An 18,686-nucleotide genomic window follows, 5' to 3' on the forward strand; every position below is an offset into this window, starting at 1 on the left:
TATTTGACCAATTAAGCAGCATGATCTATTGTACCGCTAACCCTAACCAAAACATTTAGCAATGCGGGCTATTGTTACACGGACTATCAGCCCTAGGACTACTATCCCCGCCACACCGGTGACACCAAAATGAATATAGGTATCGTCACTTACCAGAACACTGTTGATAGTGTGTTGGCTATTCTGACAGTAAGACAGTATGTATCTCAACTGTCTGGGTGAATTATGACATTATTAATTTGGCATTTTGGGATCATTACCGTCAGTTACAGGACTCGTTCACATTGACCACAACATGCTCAGTGGAAGTATCGGACTTTTGATAAATCCCTGTCTTGGAAGAAGCTAAGTTATAACGATAGAAGCTAAAATAAATTCTCAATGAACAAGCTTCACCAGAGACGTCAAAGGCATGGTGTCGTGGTTAGGGGCCCGCGACGTGTCTCATCTCCCTCATTGTAGCATTCGCCCGGGCCTTCATTATCATGGCGCAGCTCATGTCGGTTCTGCCATTGGACTCAACACGTAGTGTCAGGAGAGAACTTCGCCCATAGAGGATTTGCGATCACAAAGATGGTTTTAATTGGATTCAAATTGGTATTCATATTTCATGAAATCATACTTTCAAAGTCGAAGTCGAAATTTGCCAGTGTGTACAGTGGTAAATGCTGCTTATGCTGATTCTATGAAGGATGTTCTCTATCATGAAATCTATGATGGGCCATCACGCGCCCGTATGGTGATTATACTCTGCCCTGTCATAGACTCTATGACTGAATCTTTTGCCTGAGTACTCGAGTGTGTACACTTGAAATAGCATGTCTATGAATACAATTACAAATGTCAGATGAAAATAGCAGTTATAAAATAGTTCTTTCTGCATATTGTAGCTGATCATAGACCGCAACTTAAGAGCAAACTGATCTCAAACAAATATGATATCAGCCATGGAGAGAATGGTGTCGAAATGCGCTGGGGCTCTTTCGTGGCATGTTGTTGAATTGACGAACCATGTGAGAAGGTGAATATGCGGGTTGTCCATGTGCTGGAATTCTATCGGTATGCCCGATTTCGGAGATGTCCAGCTGACTTAGATTCTATCTTACTAAATACATTCACTGAGGAGTTCATCCATTCTGAAAGTATCGCTTCAATCAGCAATATGTGGTTCCTTTCACCTTACTAATTCATCCTCTGTGGTTTGTATCACCTTTTCTTTTCCAATGACCAATACGACAATGGAACTGAACAGCGGTATTCAACCAAACGTAATCACACCCTCTCCAACTGCCAATTCGTTGTTTGAGTACAACGACTTGGCAGCTGCCATTCAGTTTTATAGTTCTACCATATTTCTCGTAATCGCATTGATTAGTAACACTATAGTCATACTGGTCATGTGTCTGCCCCAAAATCGAAAGAATGTCATGAGTTTTTATCTACGCAATTTAGCCATCTTCGATACACTTACTCTCACAACTGGGTATCTGCAAGCAAGTTGGTTTACTGGGAGCCCTTCACTAGCAGCAGCCTACTGCATACTATTCCATTATTTTGCCTCTGTCTTTTATTTTCTTTCCCTTTTAACAGTTGTTATAATTGCCATCGACAGAGTCATAGTGGTGAGATACCCGCTTCAGGCAGCTGTCTGGTGCACTATGAAACGGGCAAAGATATCGACATTCATTCTTCTTGTACTTGGGTTCGGGATATACATTCCCCAGTCGCGCTTGGTTCCAAACTTGATTCAGACCGAGCGTGGTGTCCAAGTGAGCTGTGAAGTAAGCGAAGATTTACGAATATACTTCATTTTGAAAGAAATCGTCGTCACACCATTGCCAATACTATTAGTCTGCACACTGAACATAGTCATTGCAGTCAGTGTCAATCGACACCGGAAGCAGATGAAACATATGACGCAGGAAGTGACGTCACATAATGACTCAAAGGAAGACAACATGACTCGGACACTCATGCTGGTTGCTACGTTTCTCATATTGCTCTTGTCGCCTTACTTCATTGATGCACTTGTCTGGAATGTTGCTCTGCCAAACCTGGCGAATGCCAGACCTGATCTGAGATATCTATCATTTGTTGTGATACTTATCCCTGGAACGGGCAACCATGCCATCAACTTCTTCATTTACTGTTTTAGCAGCAGGTATTTCAGGAAAGATCTGAAAGTCTTGGTAAAGTGTAGGTTCTCATCAGCTGATAAAGGTAGCAGGGGACGCTAAACCCGATGTATTTCATGCAGCAAATCACTAGATTCTTATAAGATCGGTTGATTCTTACCATAACCTTGTAACGAATGTATGCATATGTGAACGAATCGGAATAAGACTTAAGAATCTTATAATAAGAACGTGATCGTGATCTTCGACTCGAGCTTAGAAAGGTTCCAGGATGTATATTGGTTATTGTATGCAGGCTGATCAACCTTTTTCGCCTCGGATATCGGACTAGACTGTAACCGTCATCTTTTTGACTTGTCAAATGTACCGATTGAGATTTGGCCTTACATTCTCTCAATGAGCAACGACGACTTATATCGACGACTCAAAGATGTAGATGTTGGGAATATCCGTTGTTGCTAATTAAAGTTCTGGTATCGATGTCAAAGAACTATTTTAGCAAACAGAACTTCTAACTATGACTAACCACCAGAGTCGTCATAATAAGATTTTACGCTAGATTCTAAAATAAGTGTTTCTGGAAATATATCATCAGAGTGTAGATTCAGTTGCCACGAGCAATTATACGTAATCACACTCTAACCACGCGAAACTGGCATGAAACATCACCGTATGCTATTTCCAAGATGAGGTGAAGTTGAAGAAGATGAGATGAAGTTGAAGACGTCTAATGCACATGTGTCCTGATGATGACAGTGAAAGCGTTAATAACAGTTAGGAGTTGTGAGCTATATAACGCGTCGTGAATAACTATTCAATAGGGTATCATGATCGTCGTTGTCAATACCAGTTGAGAGGAAATCCTACAGACATGTTTCCAAGTGATGTTTTTTTAACTCCCCGTTCGTTTTCTTACCTTGGTGGTCCTTTCTCAAGGTGATGATTTACTACACCAGGGCCGGTACAGCACCAACGAAAACTGGTCGTATAAGGCAAATTTTCTAAAAAATAAGTCGATTACTTATGTCCGTTATGAAAATTCAATACACCTTAATTGAAGGGATAAAAATCATTGTGCAAACAGGAGAAGGTCTTCAGCACTGCGTCCCACTGATATCAAGACCATGGAACCAAAGTACAACAGTCGATTCATTTTAACGACGGAATCTATTTCAGTAGCTGACTACATTGAGTTGGCAAATGCCATTCAGTTCTTCAGTTCCACCATTATCCTTAGTGTAGGTGTGGTAGGCAACACCCTCGCCATCTTAGTAATGTTCCTCCCGCACAACCGTAACAATGTCATGAGTTTCTATCTGCGTAATTTGGCTATCTTCGACACCCTTGTTTTGATTGATGGCTACCTTCGGCCATATTGGCTGTCTTTGAGTCCAAGCGGAGCAGGCTATTGTATTGTTTTCTATTACTTTGATTACGTAGTGTTCTGTTGTTCTCTGTGGACAGTGGTTATAATAGCAGTTGACAGAGTGATTGCAGTAAGATTCCCTCTCCAAGCAGCCATCTGGTGCACGCTTAAACGAGCAAGAATCTATACCGTAATTCTCCTTGTTTTTCAATTGGGAATTTACAGCGCTCATCTGCGTATGTCCCCTCAGTACCAGTCGGGTCCCAACGGCAGCTATGTCGATTGCGCACTTCCAGACGATTTATGGATATATTTCATCTTTGAAGAAATCCTTAATCAGCCTTTACCAATCTTATCAGTTTTTGTGCTCAACATCATCATCGCGGTCAGCCTCAGTCGCCACAAGGAACACATGAAGCAGATGACCAGCTCTACACGGGAAGTGACGTCACGAGGTGACTCCAAGGACAGCAGCATGACCTTGATGCTCATGCTCGTCGCGACGTGTCTTGTCATTCTTTTGCTACCGTTCTTCTGTGACGCAATAATTTGGAATCTGATCCTCCCAGACCTGGCCCTCACAAGACCAGATCTAAGATATTTGTCATCCGTGATCATTTTCGTACCGGGAACAGCTAACCATGCTATCAATTTCTTTCTGTATTGTTTCGGTAGTAGGTACTTCAGGAAGGATCTGGGAATGCTCCTGACTTGTCAGTCTAAACAGATGGAGAAACGAACCAGTGGGCACAGGAAGTAATTGAGGGATTAACCTGACATCTCCCAACTGTTTTCTGAATCCCCTGAGAATTTTTCTCAGGAACTTTGAATCACAGGGACCATACGTCTACGCCAGCGGCTGTTTTGACAGACAGTAACTGAACATGTTGCGTAGTCATTTTCACAACAGTGCCGCAGCCTGTCAACTCAGCCTCCCGAGTGTGTTCATATATTGTATGCATGGCCCACCCTCAGCTTGCTTCGTCGCCACTGTAGTTGTTCTTATTGACATGGATATTGATGACATACTCTTTCAGACACTGGAAGAGCTACAAGCTAGCCTGGACCTATGGACCTTGCCTAGATACAACCGGACCATCCCGCTCTCCCAGGCTGCATTTGACGCCATCTGGACTGCAGCTAATGGCCCTCAACCCATCCATTGACCGCCTCGCCAAGGTGACTAAGAATACGGAATCCTTGGAGGATCCGCTGTGATAGTGCCCCGTTATGATGTTGTTCGTCGCCAATATACCCTTTGTTATCAATAAAACAATAGTCTTCATTCCTATCACCCATCGACAAAGGATCACAATGATGTCATGACCCAATTAGTTAAAATGTGACCAGTGAGAATATTTAGTTGGTATTTTCCAAGAACCATGATAAATAAGTGACGTCTATGCCGACCTACTGGCGAGGTGTAGACGTATTACAATGAGACCATACTTGCACGACCAAAGCATTGCTCATAAAGCGTTCTCGCCACGCGTATTCAACACAATCGCCTTCAAGAGCTCCACACAGCTATACGAACAAACCTTGGCGTGTTACCGACACTTAAACCGATATTTACCGTGGTTGGCATAGGCGCAAATCATACATACAGATCGGTGTATACTGCCCTGGTTGTACCATTAGCAAGAGTAGTCATCGATCCGAAGCACAGACTTCATTCATTGAGGAAATATCGTGGTTTTCACGTGGATAGAAAACACAGGCTGCGATCGGAGTGAAGCCACAACAGCTATAATCAACCAGGAACCCTTCTTATTCACAGTGGTTTTCATCAATATCGGAATAGATCACAATCCTTCATTTATTGCCATTTGTAGCACCTGCAGAGTGCCGTATGCCTCGTGGTGAAGGCTTAGCACATCGTTCGCACATACCAGGGCCAGTAACAATGTCGAAGGATTCCATTCTCTTGCTGGAAAGTGTGGTAGGAGAGTCCATTCACATGCCGGACAATGGCGGATTGACAGCTGATGCACTGGTCAATCATGTCAAACGGAGCACCAACAACGAATTGGTAGCCGAGTTTATTTCGATAGATGAGGAACCCAAGAGCGCCACCTATCTTGAGGCAGCGTAAGTACACATTAGTTACAAGTCGATTTCACTGACTTTTAGTAAGATGATTCCTTGGGCCCGGACCTTAGCCCGAGTTCAGCTGGAACTGGAGGGTAGAGTGAGAGTTGCACGTGACATTACGTGATGTCAAAAATGCGCATATCGTGTAGGAGCTGCACCCGAACGCAGTTCGATTAGCCCATACAATCAATATATACCTCTTACCTCAATATTTTCAAAGCAATGTTCGATGATGAGAATGATAAACTGACTTCCATGACCTCATCATTTCAGGAAAGAGGAGAATCTATACTACCGGAATCGATATTACAATGTGTTGAGTATGGACCACTCTCGCGTCAGAATCAACTCGGGGACCTATATCAATGCAAACTTTGCGGATGGATACAAACAGAAAAACGCTTATATCGCTGCGCAGGGTGAGGTTCAATGCGTCAGTCAGTTCAAAATTTTGAAACATTTTCAAAGTCAAAAACGTTTTGGGACTGATGATGTTTCTTCATTTGGAGCAGAAAAAAACCAAAAGTGAAAAACATGTTTGGACTCGAAACATTTTTTCATCTGTAGCATGACAAATTTGTATAAGCCGGAAGTCATATATTGCATTCTAAACCACTCACATGATCTGTCCTTTCAGGACCACTGGACGAGACATTCACGGACTTCTGGGAAATGATCTGGGAACAGTCAGTCATGACCATTGCCATGGCAACAAGGTAAATCAGTGATCTACTATCTATCGAATACTTCACACACTGCCACATGCTGACATTTAGGGTAAGAATGTGATGCTTGCGAGGCCACATAACACTATTATCATTGAATGGCATTTTTAGAATGAATTGGTGATACATTTACGGAGACAATGGCCTTTTCATACCAAAAGCTTTGATCGTTATAATTGCCAACATTGAGCAGTTCTGTGTGATGCAGCACCAGTCCTGTTTGTATAGTATGTTATTGAGACAATGGATCTTTTATACACTTGACAACGCTGTGTACACTGTCCGAACGTCGTGAACAAAACTATTAGGAGAGCCAAAGGTAGAGTAGAGTTTCAATATACACTAAGTTTTAACCAAACCTTTGAATATGCCACTAGCATATCAATACCCCTGAGCCAATTTGAATAGAGCTACCAGCAAGAATGTATGGTCTGGACTACTGGAGTGTTGAGAATGGAGAAGTGAAAGAAATTGGTCCTAAATTACAAACTCGCATGCTTGTCTTGCACACAGACATCAGTGTAACGCCCAAAATCATCATATAGGTTTTGGTAGTTTTGTATTTGCATTTTATTTGATGTCTAGGTATTCATAGATCACACTTTAATAATTTACTTTCTCAGTCATGTAGGTCTGTATGATGTCTCATGTACTTTATGCTTGTTTAAAGTTAGTTAGGTGTGGGTGCCTGTCACCGTTAATTAGTATACAACTCAGAACTTTCTAGGAATTGAGGTCCGGCATCCTCCGAGGACTGTCCATAGTTTATGTGACACTTCTTTGCTATCTTCGGTAGTCTTTGATGTAACTCTTTCCCAGCATCTCAAGAATTTACAACTTCCTGCAGCTTGCAGTTAGTTTCCTCTCTGAAGAGTGATATGTCCTGGTACGCCTTTCATAAATCGGTTTGACCATGGGTCACTTTCAGGATGTTAGAACTTTGTTACTTTAGAAGATTCAGTGAGACCTAGGTTGTGAAGGTGGCAAGACGTGCCTCTTCTTTTGCTTTGGACAAACGGTCCAAATAGGCAAGGTGGCAAAGTGCCCCTTCTGTTTCTTTCTGGACAAATGGTCCAGCCTGTGAAGGCCTAAAGTAGGCTAGGTGGCAAATGTGCCCCATATTCTTTCGTTCTGGACGGATGGTCCAGCAGTTTATTTTGATTTGATAGAGCCAGCCTTGTAAGTAGAGTTATAATTCTCGATTTGTCGTTTTCTGTTTTAATGAGATAATTTAGGTTTCTTATAGAATCAATATGTTTAGGATTTTTACTTTCAATATTGCAGATTGAACCACTTCATGAACACTTCATGAACACTTCATGAACACTTCATGAACACTTCATGAATACTACACTTCACGTCGTTACGTTTCAAGCAACTTCATTGTCACTTCGTTCCTGTATGAATACTTCACGTTGTTTCGATCACTTAAGTGTGAACTGTATGCGGTATACAAGTTTGTGGAGTAATTAAAAGTGTGTATCAATACTGGACCTATACATTTATTTCGTTTATTCTCGTTGTGAGAATGGAAAGGCCTCACTCACCCCATGTGGACTAAAGGAGAGTCCACAATCAGCACACCAGTAGTTGTTTTTGTCATCTTCCCTGTTAGTGTTAAGATGTGGACAATCATGGCCCCTATAGAACCATACCATGATCTGTCAGAATACAACAGGGTACTCTTTCCATAGGGGCAGTTTGAACTGCTACACCGGCATGTTACTGAATGTCTGCTTCCTTCAGGCTGGCGGGTGAAGGGAGGTTCTCGTCGTTGTGTGGAGAGTATTGGCCCAGGGTCGACGGCCAGGTGGACCAGTATGGCGAGTTCGAGGTTCGGAACAAAGGAATAGAGAAACAAAAAGACCTGACAGTGACTGCCTTGGTGCTACAGAACCTTACGGTAAGCGAATTCCACAATGTCACAGGATAAAATGGATACTCCCTTCCTCTCAAAGGTGTCTGATAGCAAACGAAGAACACCACGTGACACTCAGAGCTTAATCGAGCTGGGAATCGATACCTTTAGGCTTCTACATCTAGGATGGATAACGAGGACAAAGTCTCGTAATGATCCTCCTACATCCACATCGACATCGAGACGCAGTACATGATATATATTTTACTCTTCAGACCGGAGAGTCCCGTGATATCGCCCATCTCCAATTCACCGGTTGGCCCGACTATGACGTACCAAGCTCCGCTGCTGCATTCTTAAGTTTCTTGTCGCGCGTCCGACAGAGCCAGCTCGAGGCCATGGAAAGACAGACTTCTGGCTGGACGGGGCATCCGCTTGGGCCTCCTATCCTGGTCCACTGCAGTGCGGGTATTGGCAGAACAGGTACGAGTTTGATTGGGAAGTTAGTTCATTAGCTGGTAAACACTAATTCTCCAACTTCACGTTTATTTGCCTTTGTCGGTGTGAACCTATCGCACCAATGGACGTTGCTTTGTGGGGTAGCTAAAGGTGTTCTCAAGATCTGCGCCTATAACCATTTCTTAAGACAGTATATTGCATGGACTTATTAAAGCAGTTTTGAAACACGATGCAACTAATTTGTAATATTGTTCTGCCTTCCAGGAACTTTCTGTACCGTCGACATTTCGCTCCAGCGCCTGGTAGACATCGGGACTGTGGACATCACTGGAACTCTCCAGAAACTCCGGAGTCAACGATCTCTTTGCATACAAACACACCAACAATATGTCTTCACGTATCTTGCAATCCTAGAACATTGCTCAAGGGAAGGGTTACTCAAAGACAAAGATTCAAAGGCGTATGTTAAGCGACTATGTGAGAATTTTAGAAAATAAACCAGGTGGCTTCGTGAGGAGCTGCGGTAATTTCAAATTTCCAGTGGTCGCCAACGATGGCGGTTGGAACATCAGGACAGGGTGGGTATGAAAGGAAGTACAGTGCTCCTGGAGGATGAATCCCTTTGCTGCGTCACAGTAAATGGAAGAGGAGGAAGAAGAATCATATTGTATTGATCGACGGCATGTTTACAGGCGGACTAGTAATATGCACGATCTAGTCTCAAGGTGATTATCATACACGGCTCAGGAAATTGGTTTGGTTGGACTTCGTCAAAATATTTCTCGTGCATGCCTGGATGATGTTCTGTCAGGAGACAACCATTGCGGGAACCTATTCTAGCTCATGTAGTTCCTGTCTTTAGTCTCCTTTTACATTTGTATCTCACCGGCCATTTGACTGGGAGCACGGGCACAAGTGCTGTGAGTGCGTGGCCAGTGGATTGATCGTTTATTTGGGCCATCTTTGATCTCTTACTGTCATGCTTGTGGTTAAACTAGAAGCAATAACTTGCATTTTATACTGTAAATGATTGAGACCAACTGTGATCTACATGTGTAATGTTCTTGTCGTATAGACTCCATGTACATCTGCATAGGCTGTCGGAGACAGTATGTAGATGTGCCTGCTACCAATAAATTAATTTTATGCAGCCTTATCGTCATGAATATTCGTTCTGTAATTGACAGCCTCCTCAATTCGTCAAAGTGCTTTTTGACTGCTTCCATATTCTGTAGTAACCAATCAAAGTGGTTGTGGTTGCGTCAAAAACCTTGTGCCCAAACCGAGAGGCAATGCATTTTACACAGATGATAAAACTACATTGCAGTCAAGACGTTTTAGAATAATGATCTTAACGAAACTCGTATCATCTATACAAATATAGAGTTTATATTTCTCATCTATTCAACGTAAAAGGCACATTCGAAGAAGTGCGAGATTCGAACAAAAACAATACAGTGGACGAGGTTGAAGTTGTGGCCGCGAGATTGCCATCTGATTACGTCACAGGAAGCAGATCGGACGACATCATTTTAGTCTCGGGGATGAATTTCTACTATGAAGACAGTCACAAAAAGAATCTGGCGTTTTTCGGGACTTGGCCTGTCTTGTGTTGTCGAGTACTTGTGTACAGATGACGACAGGTGGCACTGCTTTAGTCACAGCCTCGCCACCAAGGAACGATCTATCTATACAAAATAACAATGAAATGATATTGAATTTGTCGGCGTCACTATCATACTGATATAAAGTATTCTACACATCACTATGTACACTCTTTAAGCAAGTTCTATTCTGAAAGCAGGAGAAAGGTCTTTGATATGGCATTATTGGAATGTTTTGCGGCAAGGTACCGGCCTGAAATGTTAGTTCGTTTTGGGCGACTCCAAACTACCCGGTCTATTCTCGCAATGATTTTTGACTAAAACATACTGCTCGTACTGTTCCTGAACGCTCCAACTATATGTCACGTCTGAGTGCGTCTTCATGTCACACCCCTTATGGAATTGAGAAAATCGTTCGGAATGACATCGTTGTGAGCTGAATAGGCTTTCCAGGGAAGGACCGCAACCGGTTCCAGACTCAGTGTTGAAGGCACGTGATATGCCCCTACTAAAAAAGCAAAACACAAGCACAGTTTATCGTGGAATTTCTACCTAAGATGACTTCTTTGCTGTGATGTCCCGTAGCCGTATTTCCCGCTTTACTGGGTGTTCAATGATGGTCACTCCAGCGTTAGCTAAGTCTTGAACTCGGCCATTCGCCTGCCTTGAGAACACTGTCTCCTGGTCATCATCTCTTCCGCCTTGTCTGGCCGGAATCTCCGCCTGCTCGTGAGCACTCTCCCTCCTTAACTGAAACCAGCGCCCAAAGTCGGGGACGTTACGGAAGACTTTCTCCATGATCGAGTAGTGCCTCGCGCGATCTGTTGAGCGGCCCCAGCGGCCACCGTCACTGGTGAAACCACTGCCCTGCAGACACATGACATAGTTGACGTAATCCTGTGGTTGTGGGTTCGATTTCAGTACACACTGATCGCGTTTTGATTTAGACTTGAGTCCATTTCTGGTGAACTCTCTATCAATGGACCTTCCCCAACGGCCACCGTCAGTGGTGAAACCAGTACCCTGTAGGCATATGACGTAATCAACGTAATCCTGTGGCTGTGGCTTTGATTTTAGTACGCACTCGTCCCGTTTTGATTTGGATTCGGGTTCGTTTCTGGTGAACTCTCTATCAGTGGACCTACCCCAACGGCCACCGTCAGTGGTGAAACCAGTACCCTGTAGACACATCACGTAGTTGACATAGTCCTGCGGTTGTGGATTCGACTTGAGTACACACTCTTCCCTTTTAGATTTGGATTTGAGTCCATCTCTGGTGAGCCCTTCATCAACAGATCTTCCCCAACGGCCTCCATCAGTAGTGTGGCCATTGCTATGCAGACACATGACGTAATCAACGTAATCTTGTGGCTGAGGATTTTTCTTCAGCACACACTCAGTCTTCTTCGATCTTAATAGCTTCCTGAGTGGCTGACTCCGGTCAAGGACATTCACCACCGACCTGCCCCATCTTCCGCCATCCGAAGTGAAGCCAGTAGCTTTCTGCAAGCACACGATATACTTCATGTATTCTCCCTGGGTTGGCTCGCGTGGTAGCTTGCAAGCGAGCAAGCTGCCGCAGGCACTCAGGGCGATGACGAGGAACAAGAGCCTTCCATCCATGATGATGGGTTATCTGAAAGTAGAGAAGGAGACAATATATCAAAGAGTATCAGACATGCATATCATATGTCATATTTTAATAAGTTTGGTCTAGATAAGATACTAACAATGTTGATGGCAAGGACTTTGGTCTTTATCTAGAACCATTATCCTCGACAATGATGATATAAGGCATTAGTCGTTCGCATCGGTTGCTAAACCACTGGCCGGCTTCTGGCCGTCAAGGACAAGTTCAAAGTCACTAGTTGAGTCCAAAGTTGACGAAATACGCAACATTACGTACGAAAGAGACATCTTAGCTTTAATTGTACCATAACATTTCATGAACTAATCGGCAGGTGTTGTGTTTGGAGAGATTCGGGCCTACTTGGAACCAAGCCGTGGACTCGCGCGAGTGCATGGCGCCAACGACTGATAACTTAATCCAATTATTCAATAATTATGTACTTTATCATTACATACTACCACAGATCATGGTCCGAAACGATGACACGAGTTATATTAAGTTCCTACATGATGTGTTATTGTTTTTGTTCTTGGCTGACAAATATATCTGTATTTGGAACTGACCTTGTGAGACAAGTGATAACCCTATTCCTGCTGATCAAGCTAATCTGGGCTCTTGGGAAAGGTAACATGCTGTTTGACACTGACTACCAGTTGGTGATCTAACCTTGCTTTATATGTCTTGGCGAGATCGAGAGTTATATGCCTTGCATTATCACCACCAGTTGGTGATCTAACCTTGCTATGTATGTCTTGGCGAGATTGAGAGTTATATGCCTTGCATTAGAGTACAAGCAGGAACACTTGGATGCGTCCCACTGTGAGAGCACTGCATACAACAGTGATTATGAGATTATATTTTAACAGTGATGACCGTATGATGACCCGATGTGCCCAGGTTTTGTTAGATTTGTGGGTCAAATTCTGCTTCAATGAGTATGACCTGTCAATTGATATAACTAAATGGTCAGTTTTTTCATCATTTTATTATTCTCCTGAGCACGGCAAGAAGTGGCTATCGTAATGAGACAGTTTGCCATCTCGAGAAAGTATGCATTTCAAAAGTGATGATAGTTGCTATATCATCTGAGGTATCGGTTTCATAGACCGGGATCGATCAGTATAGTAGACCTATATCACATTCAGTCCCAGGCGACACTAATTCCTGTTACAAGGACAGTTTAGTTGATAAACAGTCGGCTCGATCAAAGTGAGTTGATATTCGGAACGACAGATTTCGACAAATCTAATCTTGAGTTTACAATTTAACGTTGCTTTTCTAACTAGTATGACTAATGGGCTTGTCGTTAGACTATTATGTGAAAAGGTAAAGCAAAGATATGTAACACTGTTTGCCTTGTTTACATAAATGTCGATCAGTGCTTGTTTGCTACTTAAACCAATACCAACATGCTAGTTGTATTGAGAACGATAACATCAAGATCACATGATCATAAATTGATAATATTATTGCCATATCATGTTAATTCAAATTTGCTCTAAACTATTGCATAATAATTTTATCTTGTCTTAATTGATTTACAACACCTTGTCAATAAACCGTGTAAACGTCGTCTATTTTAGTCCAACTGACCGCGAACCCTCTGAAGGCCACAGGCAAAGGTACCGGCGCCACATCAGAAGGCTTCATCGAGTGAAAACATTGCTATCAGTTATGTAACAGATACTGCGTTGCTAATACAGTGACCATTTGACGGAGTCACTAGGGAAAGCGGTTGTTTCATGAAGTTCAGCATCTAAAAGCCAATAGCATCAACATTGTCTAGAAAACGCTGATTTTGTCGTCTTAGCACTGACACAAAACTCGATGTCACAAAGATACAGATCAATGAACACCAGGACATAACTGCTTGGTAAACCAGTATCAGGACCTGCGGATTAAGACGTCTCGGTATTGGCCAACATTAATAGCTCCACCCTCACGGTTTTGGTTAGAAAGCCAACTTCAGTTCGGAATCAATTCCTTCAGCTGAGTTCAGCATGGAATAGAAGACCAACTTTGACTTTTAGGCCGAATTTATTCATGTCATCAAGTCAGTACGACAGTCTAGGTTATGTTTAATTCGGCATGAATCCCGCCATTAGCCACTAGCGAAAAGCATGAGTGACCAGTGAAAGTTTGGTCTTTAATAGTTAGAGTCATTCAAGTCATTTCCAGAAGTTGACCCGGGTTGTAATTGTCGTCACGCGTTAGCATCCTGATGAGAACAATGAGAATGTCTTATCAGGTTTCGTCCGGTTCTGCGCTCTTGATCCTTCTTTGATGAGTCGTGAATTATTTCTGAACCTTTTAAAGAAAGCCACACACCAGATGACAACTCACAGACATGACAGTGCATGTTTGATGAGGCGACAGAAGCCCACAATCACATCGTCCGGCAGACATGAGACGCTTAACGCTTTATTACGTAGTCTTTAGCAGCTGGCTTGTCCTTTGTGAAACCTTGGCGATATGGTTTATTAGCTTTCCGGCGATGAGAACTAGTCTTCTTAATTGGGCAAAGATCAGATCGAGGTTGAATGTTCGCGTTGCAAAATGCATGATTAGGTTTTCCCGCCAAAATTGTTGAACTTATTCATAAGTTCAACAGTTCACGGCAACTAGGCCCTTCGGTCGGGTTAGAGGGGAGAATTTGGTCACTGGGACCGCCCAATCCAGTGGTCGTGGTCTGGGTACCGGGGTGGTCGTGTTACAGGGGGACCTGTGATGGTAATTAGAGAGGAAACCATTCGGGACTGGCGATTCTTGCTCGTCAGAGCGAGGTGGTCGCGTTACCGGGGTGGTCGCCGACCGGGGTTCCACTGTACGAGAGATCCAAATGTGGCAAGTACTCATCGCCCGACTCTCGTGGAGGCTATCATCGGTCGTAATCTTTTCCAGCAATTCAGAATGGGAAAAAGCAGTGTGTTCAAGCTAAAACGTGACAGAAACCGCACGCCCTATGTCAAGTTTAAGAGACGCTTTCCTGACCTCAAGTATCCATCTATCTCAATAGGTTTAAAGCACATGTATTGATAGACACTGGCATACATGTTCGCGACACACGTTGTTCAGATATTAAGATAAAAGGACAACCATTTTCTACCTGGTTGACACCCACATTATTTTACATCTTTGAGGATGTGACAAGCAGTGTTTAATTAGTTATCAAGTTGAGTACTATCAGAGTTTGCTTAAAGATTGATGCGTAGATAATTGAGTGTACCTTCGTCAACATGGACCCAGACGTTTACACTCTGATAAAAACACCAGCGCTTTCTGGAGCACCCCCATTAAATAAGACAGGTTTACATAGTTCCATCTCCAGGTGTTTTCTAACATGACGTGTCTGAGCAGTTTGTTGATGAGGAGACACGGCAGAAGGACAAATATAGCCAACACGGCAAACATGTGAGCGTCCGGCTAATGTACCTGCGGCTTCGTTCTCTTCTAGAGAGGATCGGTATGACTTCTCAATGGAATCATTAGGATCTGAAGAAAGAGCCGTATTACCACTGATGGACAGTAGACGACCGCCTCCTACTCGAAATGCTTGGAGGGTGTAAATTCTTTGAGAAGTGGCTATCATCATCGCTTGACGTTTACAACAATACTGCTTTTTGCAACCAGCTATGATTGAGCATGCCAAACGGGTCTGAACCAATAATACATTCGTGTCTTGGTTACGGACTTTTAAAATGCTGCTTGGGAGCGATGTGTTTACTCATTAGTGTGATGACTCGGAATACTGATATGACACCGACGAGGAACGCTGATGACGTAGTTGACATAGGATAGCAAGGACACGTTGGTATGCTGCGATGAACTGCAAAAACAGCTGTACAACAAATGAGAACATGTAAGGCTGGAGTGTGAATACAAGAGAACCTTTACAGCCAGAGCTAGTCTTCGAAATGCAAGCAAAAAACCGTTGGGTTTTAAAACCTCCAGTCTTCGATTAATGTATTCCGCAATGGCTTACGAGCTTTGGCTGATCAAGATGTTTAAAACCATATTCTGTATTGGTCAGGCAGCCTCCCGAAGCCTTACCTCTCCCGACGGTGACTACCATTTCTTTCGTGTTTTTTGGCGGGCATCAAGCGTTTTGTCATGTCGCAAACAGACAAGGGTGAGATGAATGTGACATGGCATACGGTGGTCTTCCTCCTCCTCACTGCTATGATAGCATTTTAATGTTTCCCCGAACAAGCCCAATATAACCCGTTTTTCTGTTCGAACGTTTTGTACCGGACACTATTCGGTAGGCTTCGTAGCCATTCCGAACCACCAAGCACGAAGTCTGTGGTGTTATCAAGTCCTGCGCCAAAACAATTATGCGACACTTGTAAATCGGCCTTCAAACTTACTAGCACGAGGAAGCAGGAAACATTTCAACAACCGTCGTCGACCGCCTTGGTATTCATTCGCCGTCCAACCTTTTAGATATCTAATGAATTCAATTTACTTCAATAAGCGTGACAATATTTGCGTACTGCAAATGATAAAGCTAATTCCATCCTGTCTATTCTTGGCATCAGAAGTGACGGAGTGGAAGATAGTGTTTTGCTCATAACCAGGTGTTTGTTGGTTCGAATCTTGTTATGGGTACCTTACCCCATATCTGCCAAAAGCGATTGTCACTTAGAAGTCATCCTGCGAATGACCATCATCCCACTCAACAGGTTAACCCGTTCTCATGCGGAAAACACGCTCACAGTCTATAGCCAAGTAATAAAACGTAAAATTCTTTCAGGGGTGAATATTCTGGCGATTGCGCAGAATAAAGCACATTGATTGATAATACAACCAGCAAATGAACAGGGAAACAACAGAAGGAAGATGAGTGATTGTGGTTATGACATCATCAAACTGATGGGACAAACAAGTCGTTAAACCCAGGGTGTCCAACCACGCCGTGACATGCTCTACAACATCAAAGCTTTCTTGTGGTTATGAATGGGATATTTTGATGGTAGCATCATCCACAGCCAGGACAGCCTGATGTAACTCTCTCATTAGTATGGAGGTGGTCTTCAATAAAAGTGGGGAAAGGTATAAATAAGAGGCGGCAATTATGTCCTTACAAAGCCCTTACCACGGGATAGTAGGTTGAGAACCATCACTTATATTCTTAGACCTGTCAATGGCGGATCCTATTCCATGTTTTTGAATATAAAAAGAGAGGACAGCGTGCTGTTGCTGATGCAATGGCTTGTGCTAAAAGTGGGGTCAAGTCCTCTGTGAGTGTTCGGCAAGGTAGCTTGCGATGCCTACCTATGGTCAATCGATGCGCGTACGGTGAGGGATACATTTTTAGGAGTTCCACCAAGATAATATAATCATCTCTCGCGTTTTATACAAGAAGGTCGGCTCATCCTCAAACAAAATCAAAACTGTGATTGACAGCTGGCGGTAATCGCACAGGGATAATGCACGATTTATTAGCTTTGTCATTAGGAACGGAAAAAAATAGACCTTCAACATGACTGACGTGAACTGATTAAATCATAATCATAATTGAGGTGAATAAATCTTTTGCAAATGAAGCTAAACTGCCCACTGATTTCTCCCGTGAAACGTGAGCGGCGAATCTATGGTTACCTCCAGAAGAGGCTCTACTCTTCGAACTCTTTTGGCTGAAGGGTTTTAAGGGATGTCACGTGTTCGGTGACAACACTTTTAATCGTGGAAGCATACATTGCCGTTCGTGCTCGTCACTCGTCGCTGCTCTAGCTTTTGTGACATCATCAGGCCATCCTCGCCTTCAGATGGCAAAGGAAGCGTAAATGTGTAAATGATTGCTCTGCGAGGAAGCAAGGCGAAGGCCACATTGAGATTGATCCTTGGGAAATGGCGTTCGACCAGCTGTGAGTTTTGTAAGATGATGTGGACTGCGCAGATATGTTGCTACAGTGGCTAAAGTTTCCTTCATCATGGAATCATTGATGATTCTTGAAAATAAGAATAGTTCACCAATCCAATATGATATCTATGATGACCCGTAAAAAGCACTACGATTAGTATGAATGACATACATGTATCATACATTTATACAACCAAGCTGGTAAAATACATCAATCTTTACTTCTCTCTACCATTATAGGCTGTAGGTAGCTTTATCAGTAAACTGAACAATACAATGACACTAGGTCAATAGACATTGGCTCTTTTAGAAGTTGAAGGGAATGTCATGTATACAAGGTACACGAACTACTTCCGACGATTAGAGGTTTTTTTGTAATGTGGCATAAAGTTCAACGAGTTCCTGTCTTAGTAATGAACTGTTTTTTCATATTTTATCGAGTCCCAGTTTCATAACAAAAGAATAAACAATGCACCATTATCAGATATCATTATTCATAACGAGAGAAGTGCCACAGGCGCACGGTATTCATTTCTTCTGCAATAACTTTCGTACTCGCTCAGTTAAGTCTGCCAAGAAGGCAAGAGATTTGGGAATGTTCGTTCACACCAACACATCTTCCGAATCATTCTGAATCAACGACTTCTTCAGAGACACACTGTAGACGAAAAGTATCTCAGAATATGTGGAATGACACTTAAATGCAACTGATGAAAAAAAGATTGGCTTACCTTTTTTTTCTCTTTTTAAACCTGCTTCAATCCCACGTTTAATAAAAATTATATCACACAGGTCATTTGCTGAACTGTAGATAACTTGGCACTGACACAACTTGGCACTTGAGAGGTTCCGATTCTGACTTGTCGTCTCGATGTTGTCTCCAAAACTTAGCTGTTCGGCCAGCATGGCCAAATATATCAAAACGAGGTCTGGGTATGTGCCAGCTGAGAGC

At 42.9% G+C, this 18,686-nt stretch overlaps 2 protein-coding genes across 2 annotated transcripts; one reads left to right on the forward strand and one right to left on the reverse strand.

The window, feature by feature from the left end:
* The first annotated feature begins 4,519 nt into the window (after positions 1-4,519).
* On the forward strand, positions 4,520-9,787 carry LOC135498105 (tyrosine-protein phosphatase non-receptor type 9-like). The gene is made up of 6 exons (XM_064788278.1): positions 4,520-5,592; positions 5,869-6,014; positions 6,233-6,311; positions 8,067-8,223; positions 8,454-8,661; positions 8,902-9,787. Exons 1-6 carry the CDS (start codon positions 5,354-5,356, stop codon positions 9,132-9,134), a joined length of 1,062 nt encoding a protein of 353 aa, XP_064644348.1. The 5' UTR covers positions 4,520-5,353; the 3' UTR covers positions 9,135-9,787.
* A 219-nt stretch (positions 9,788-10,006) lies between these two features.
* LOC135497919 (uncharacterized) lies at positions 10,007-18,645 on the reverse strand. Its single transcript, XM_064787944.1, has 2 exons — positions 18,466-18,645; positions 10,007-11,877 (listed from the first exon to the last, which is right to left on the reverse strand). Exon 2 carries the CDS (start codon positions 11,862-11,864, stop codon positions 10,794-10,796), a length of 1,071 nt encoding a protein of 356 aa, XP_064644014.1. The 5' UTR covers positions 11,865-11,877; positions 18,466-18,645; the 3' UTR covers positions 10,007-10,793.
* Positions 18,646-18,686: the final 41 nt, after the last annotated feature.

Source organism: Lineus longissimus, chromosome 13 (assembly GCF_910592395.1).
Source record: "Lineus longissimus chromosome 13, tnLinLong1.2, whole genome shotgun sequence".
NCBI lineage: Eukaryota > Metazoa > Nemertea > Pilidiophora > Heteronemertea > Lineidae > Lineus > Lineus longissimus.

Bases quoted from the DNA above. Each gene is read 5' to 3' on its own strand.
- LOC135498105 (XM_064788278.1), top strand. From the start codon at position 5,354: ATGCCTCGTGGTGAAGGCTTAGCACATCGTTCGCACATACCAGGGCCA. The intron at 8,224-8,453 runs GTAAGCGAATTC...TTTACTCTTCAG, and splicing joins TGGTGCTACAGAACCTTACG to ACCGGAGAGTCCCGTGATAT. The intron at 8,662-8,901 runs GTACGAGTTTGA...TCTGCCTTCCAG, and splicing joins TGCGGGTATTGGCAGAACAG to GAACTTTCTGTACCGTCGAC.
- LOC135497919 (XM_064787944.1), bottom strand. From the start codon at position 11,864: ATGGATGGAAGGCTCTTGTTCCTCGTCATCGCCCTGAGTGCCTGCGGC.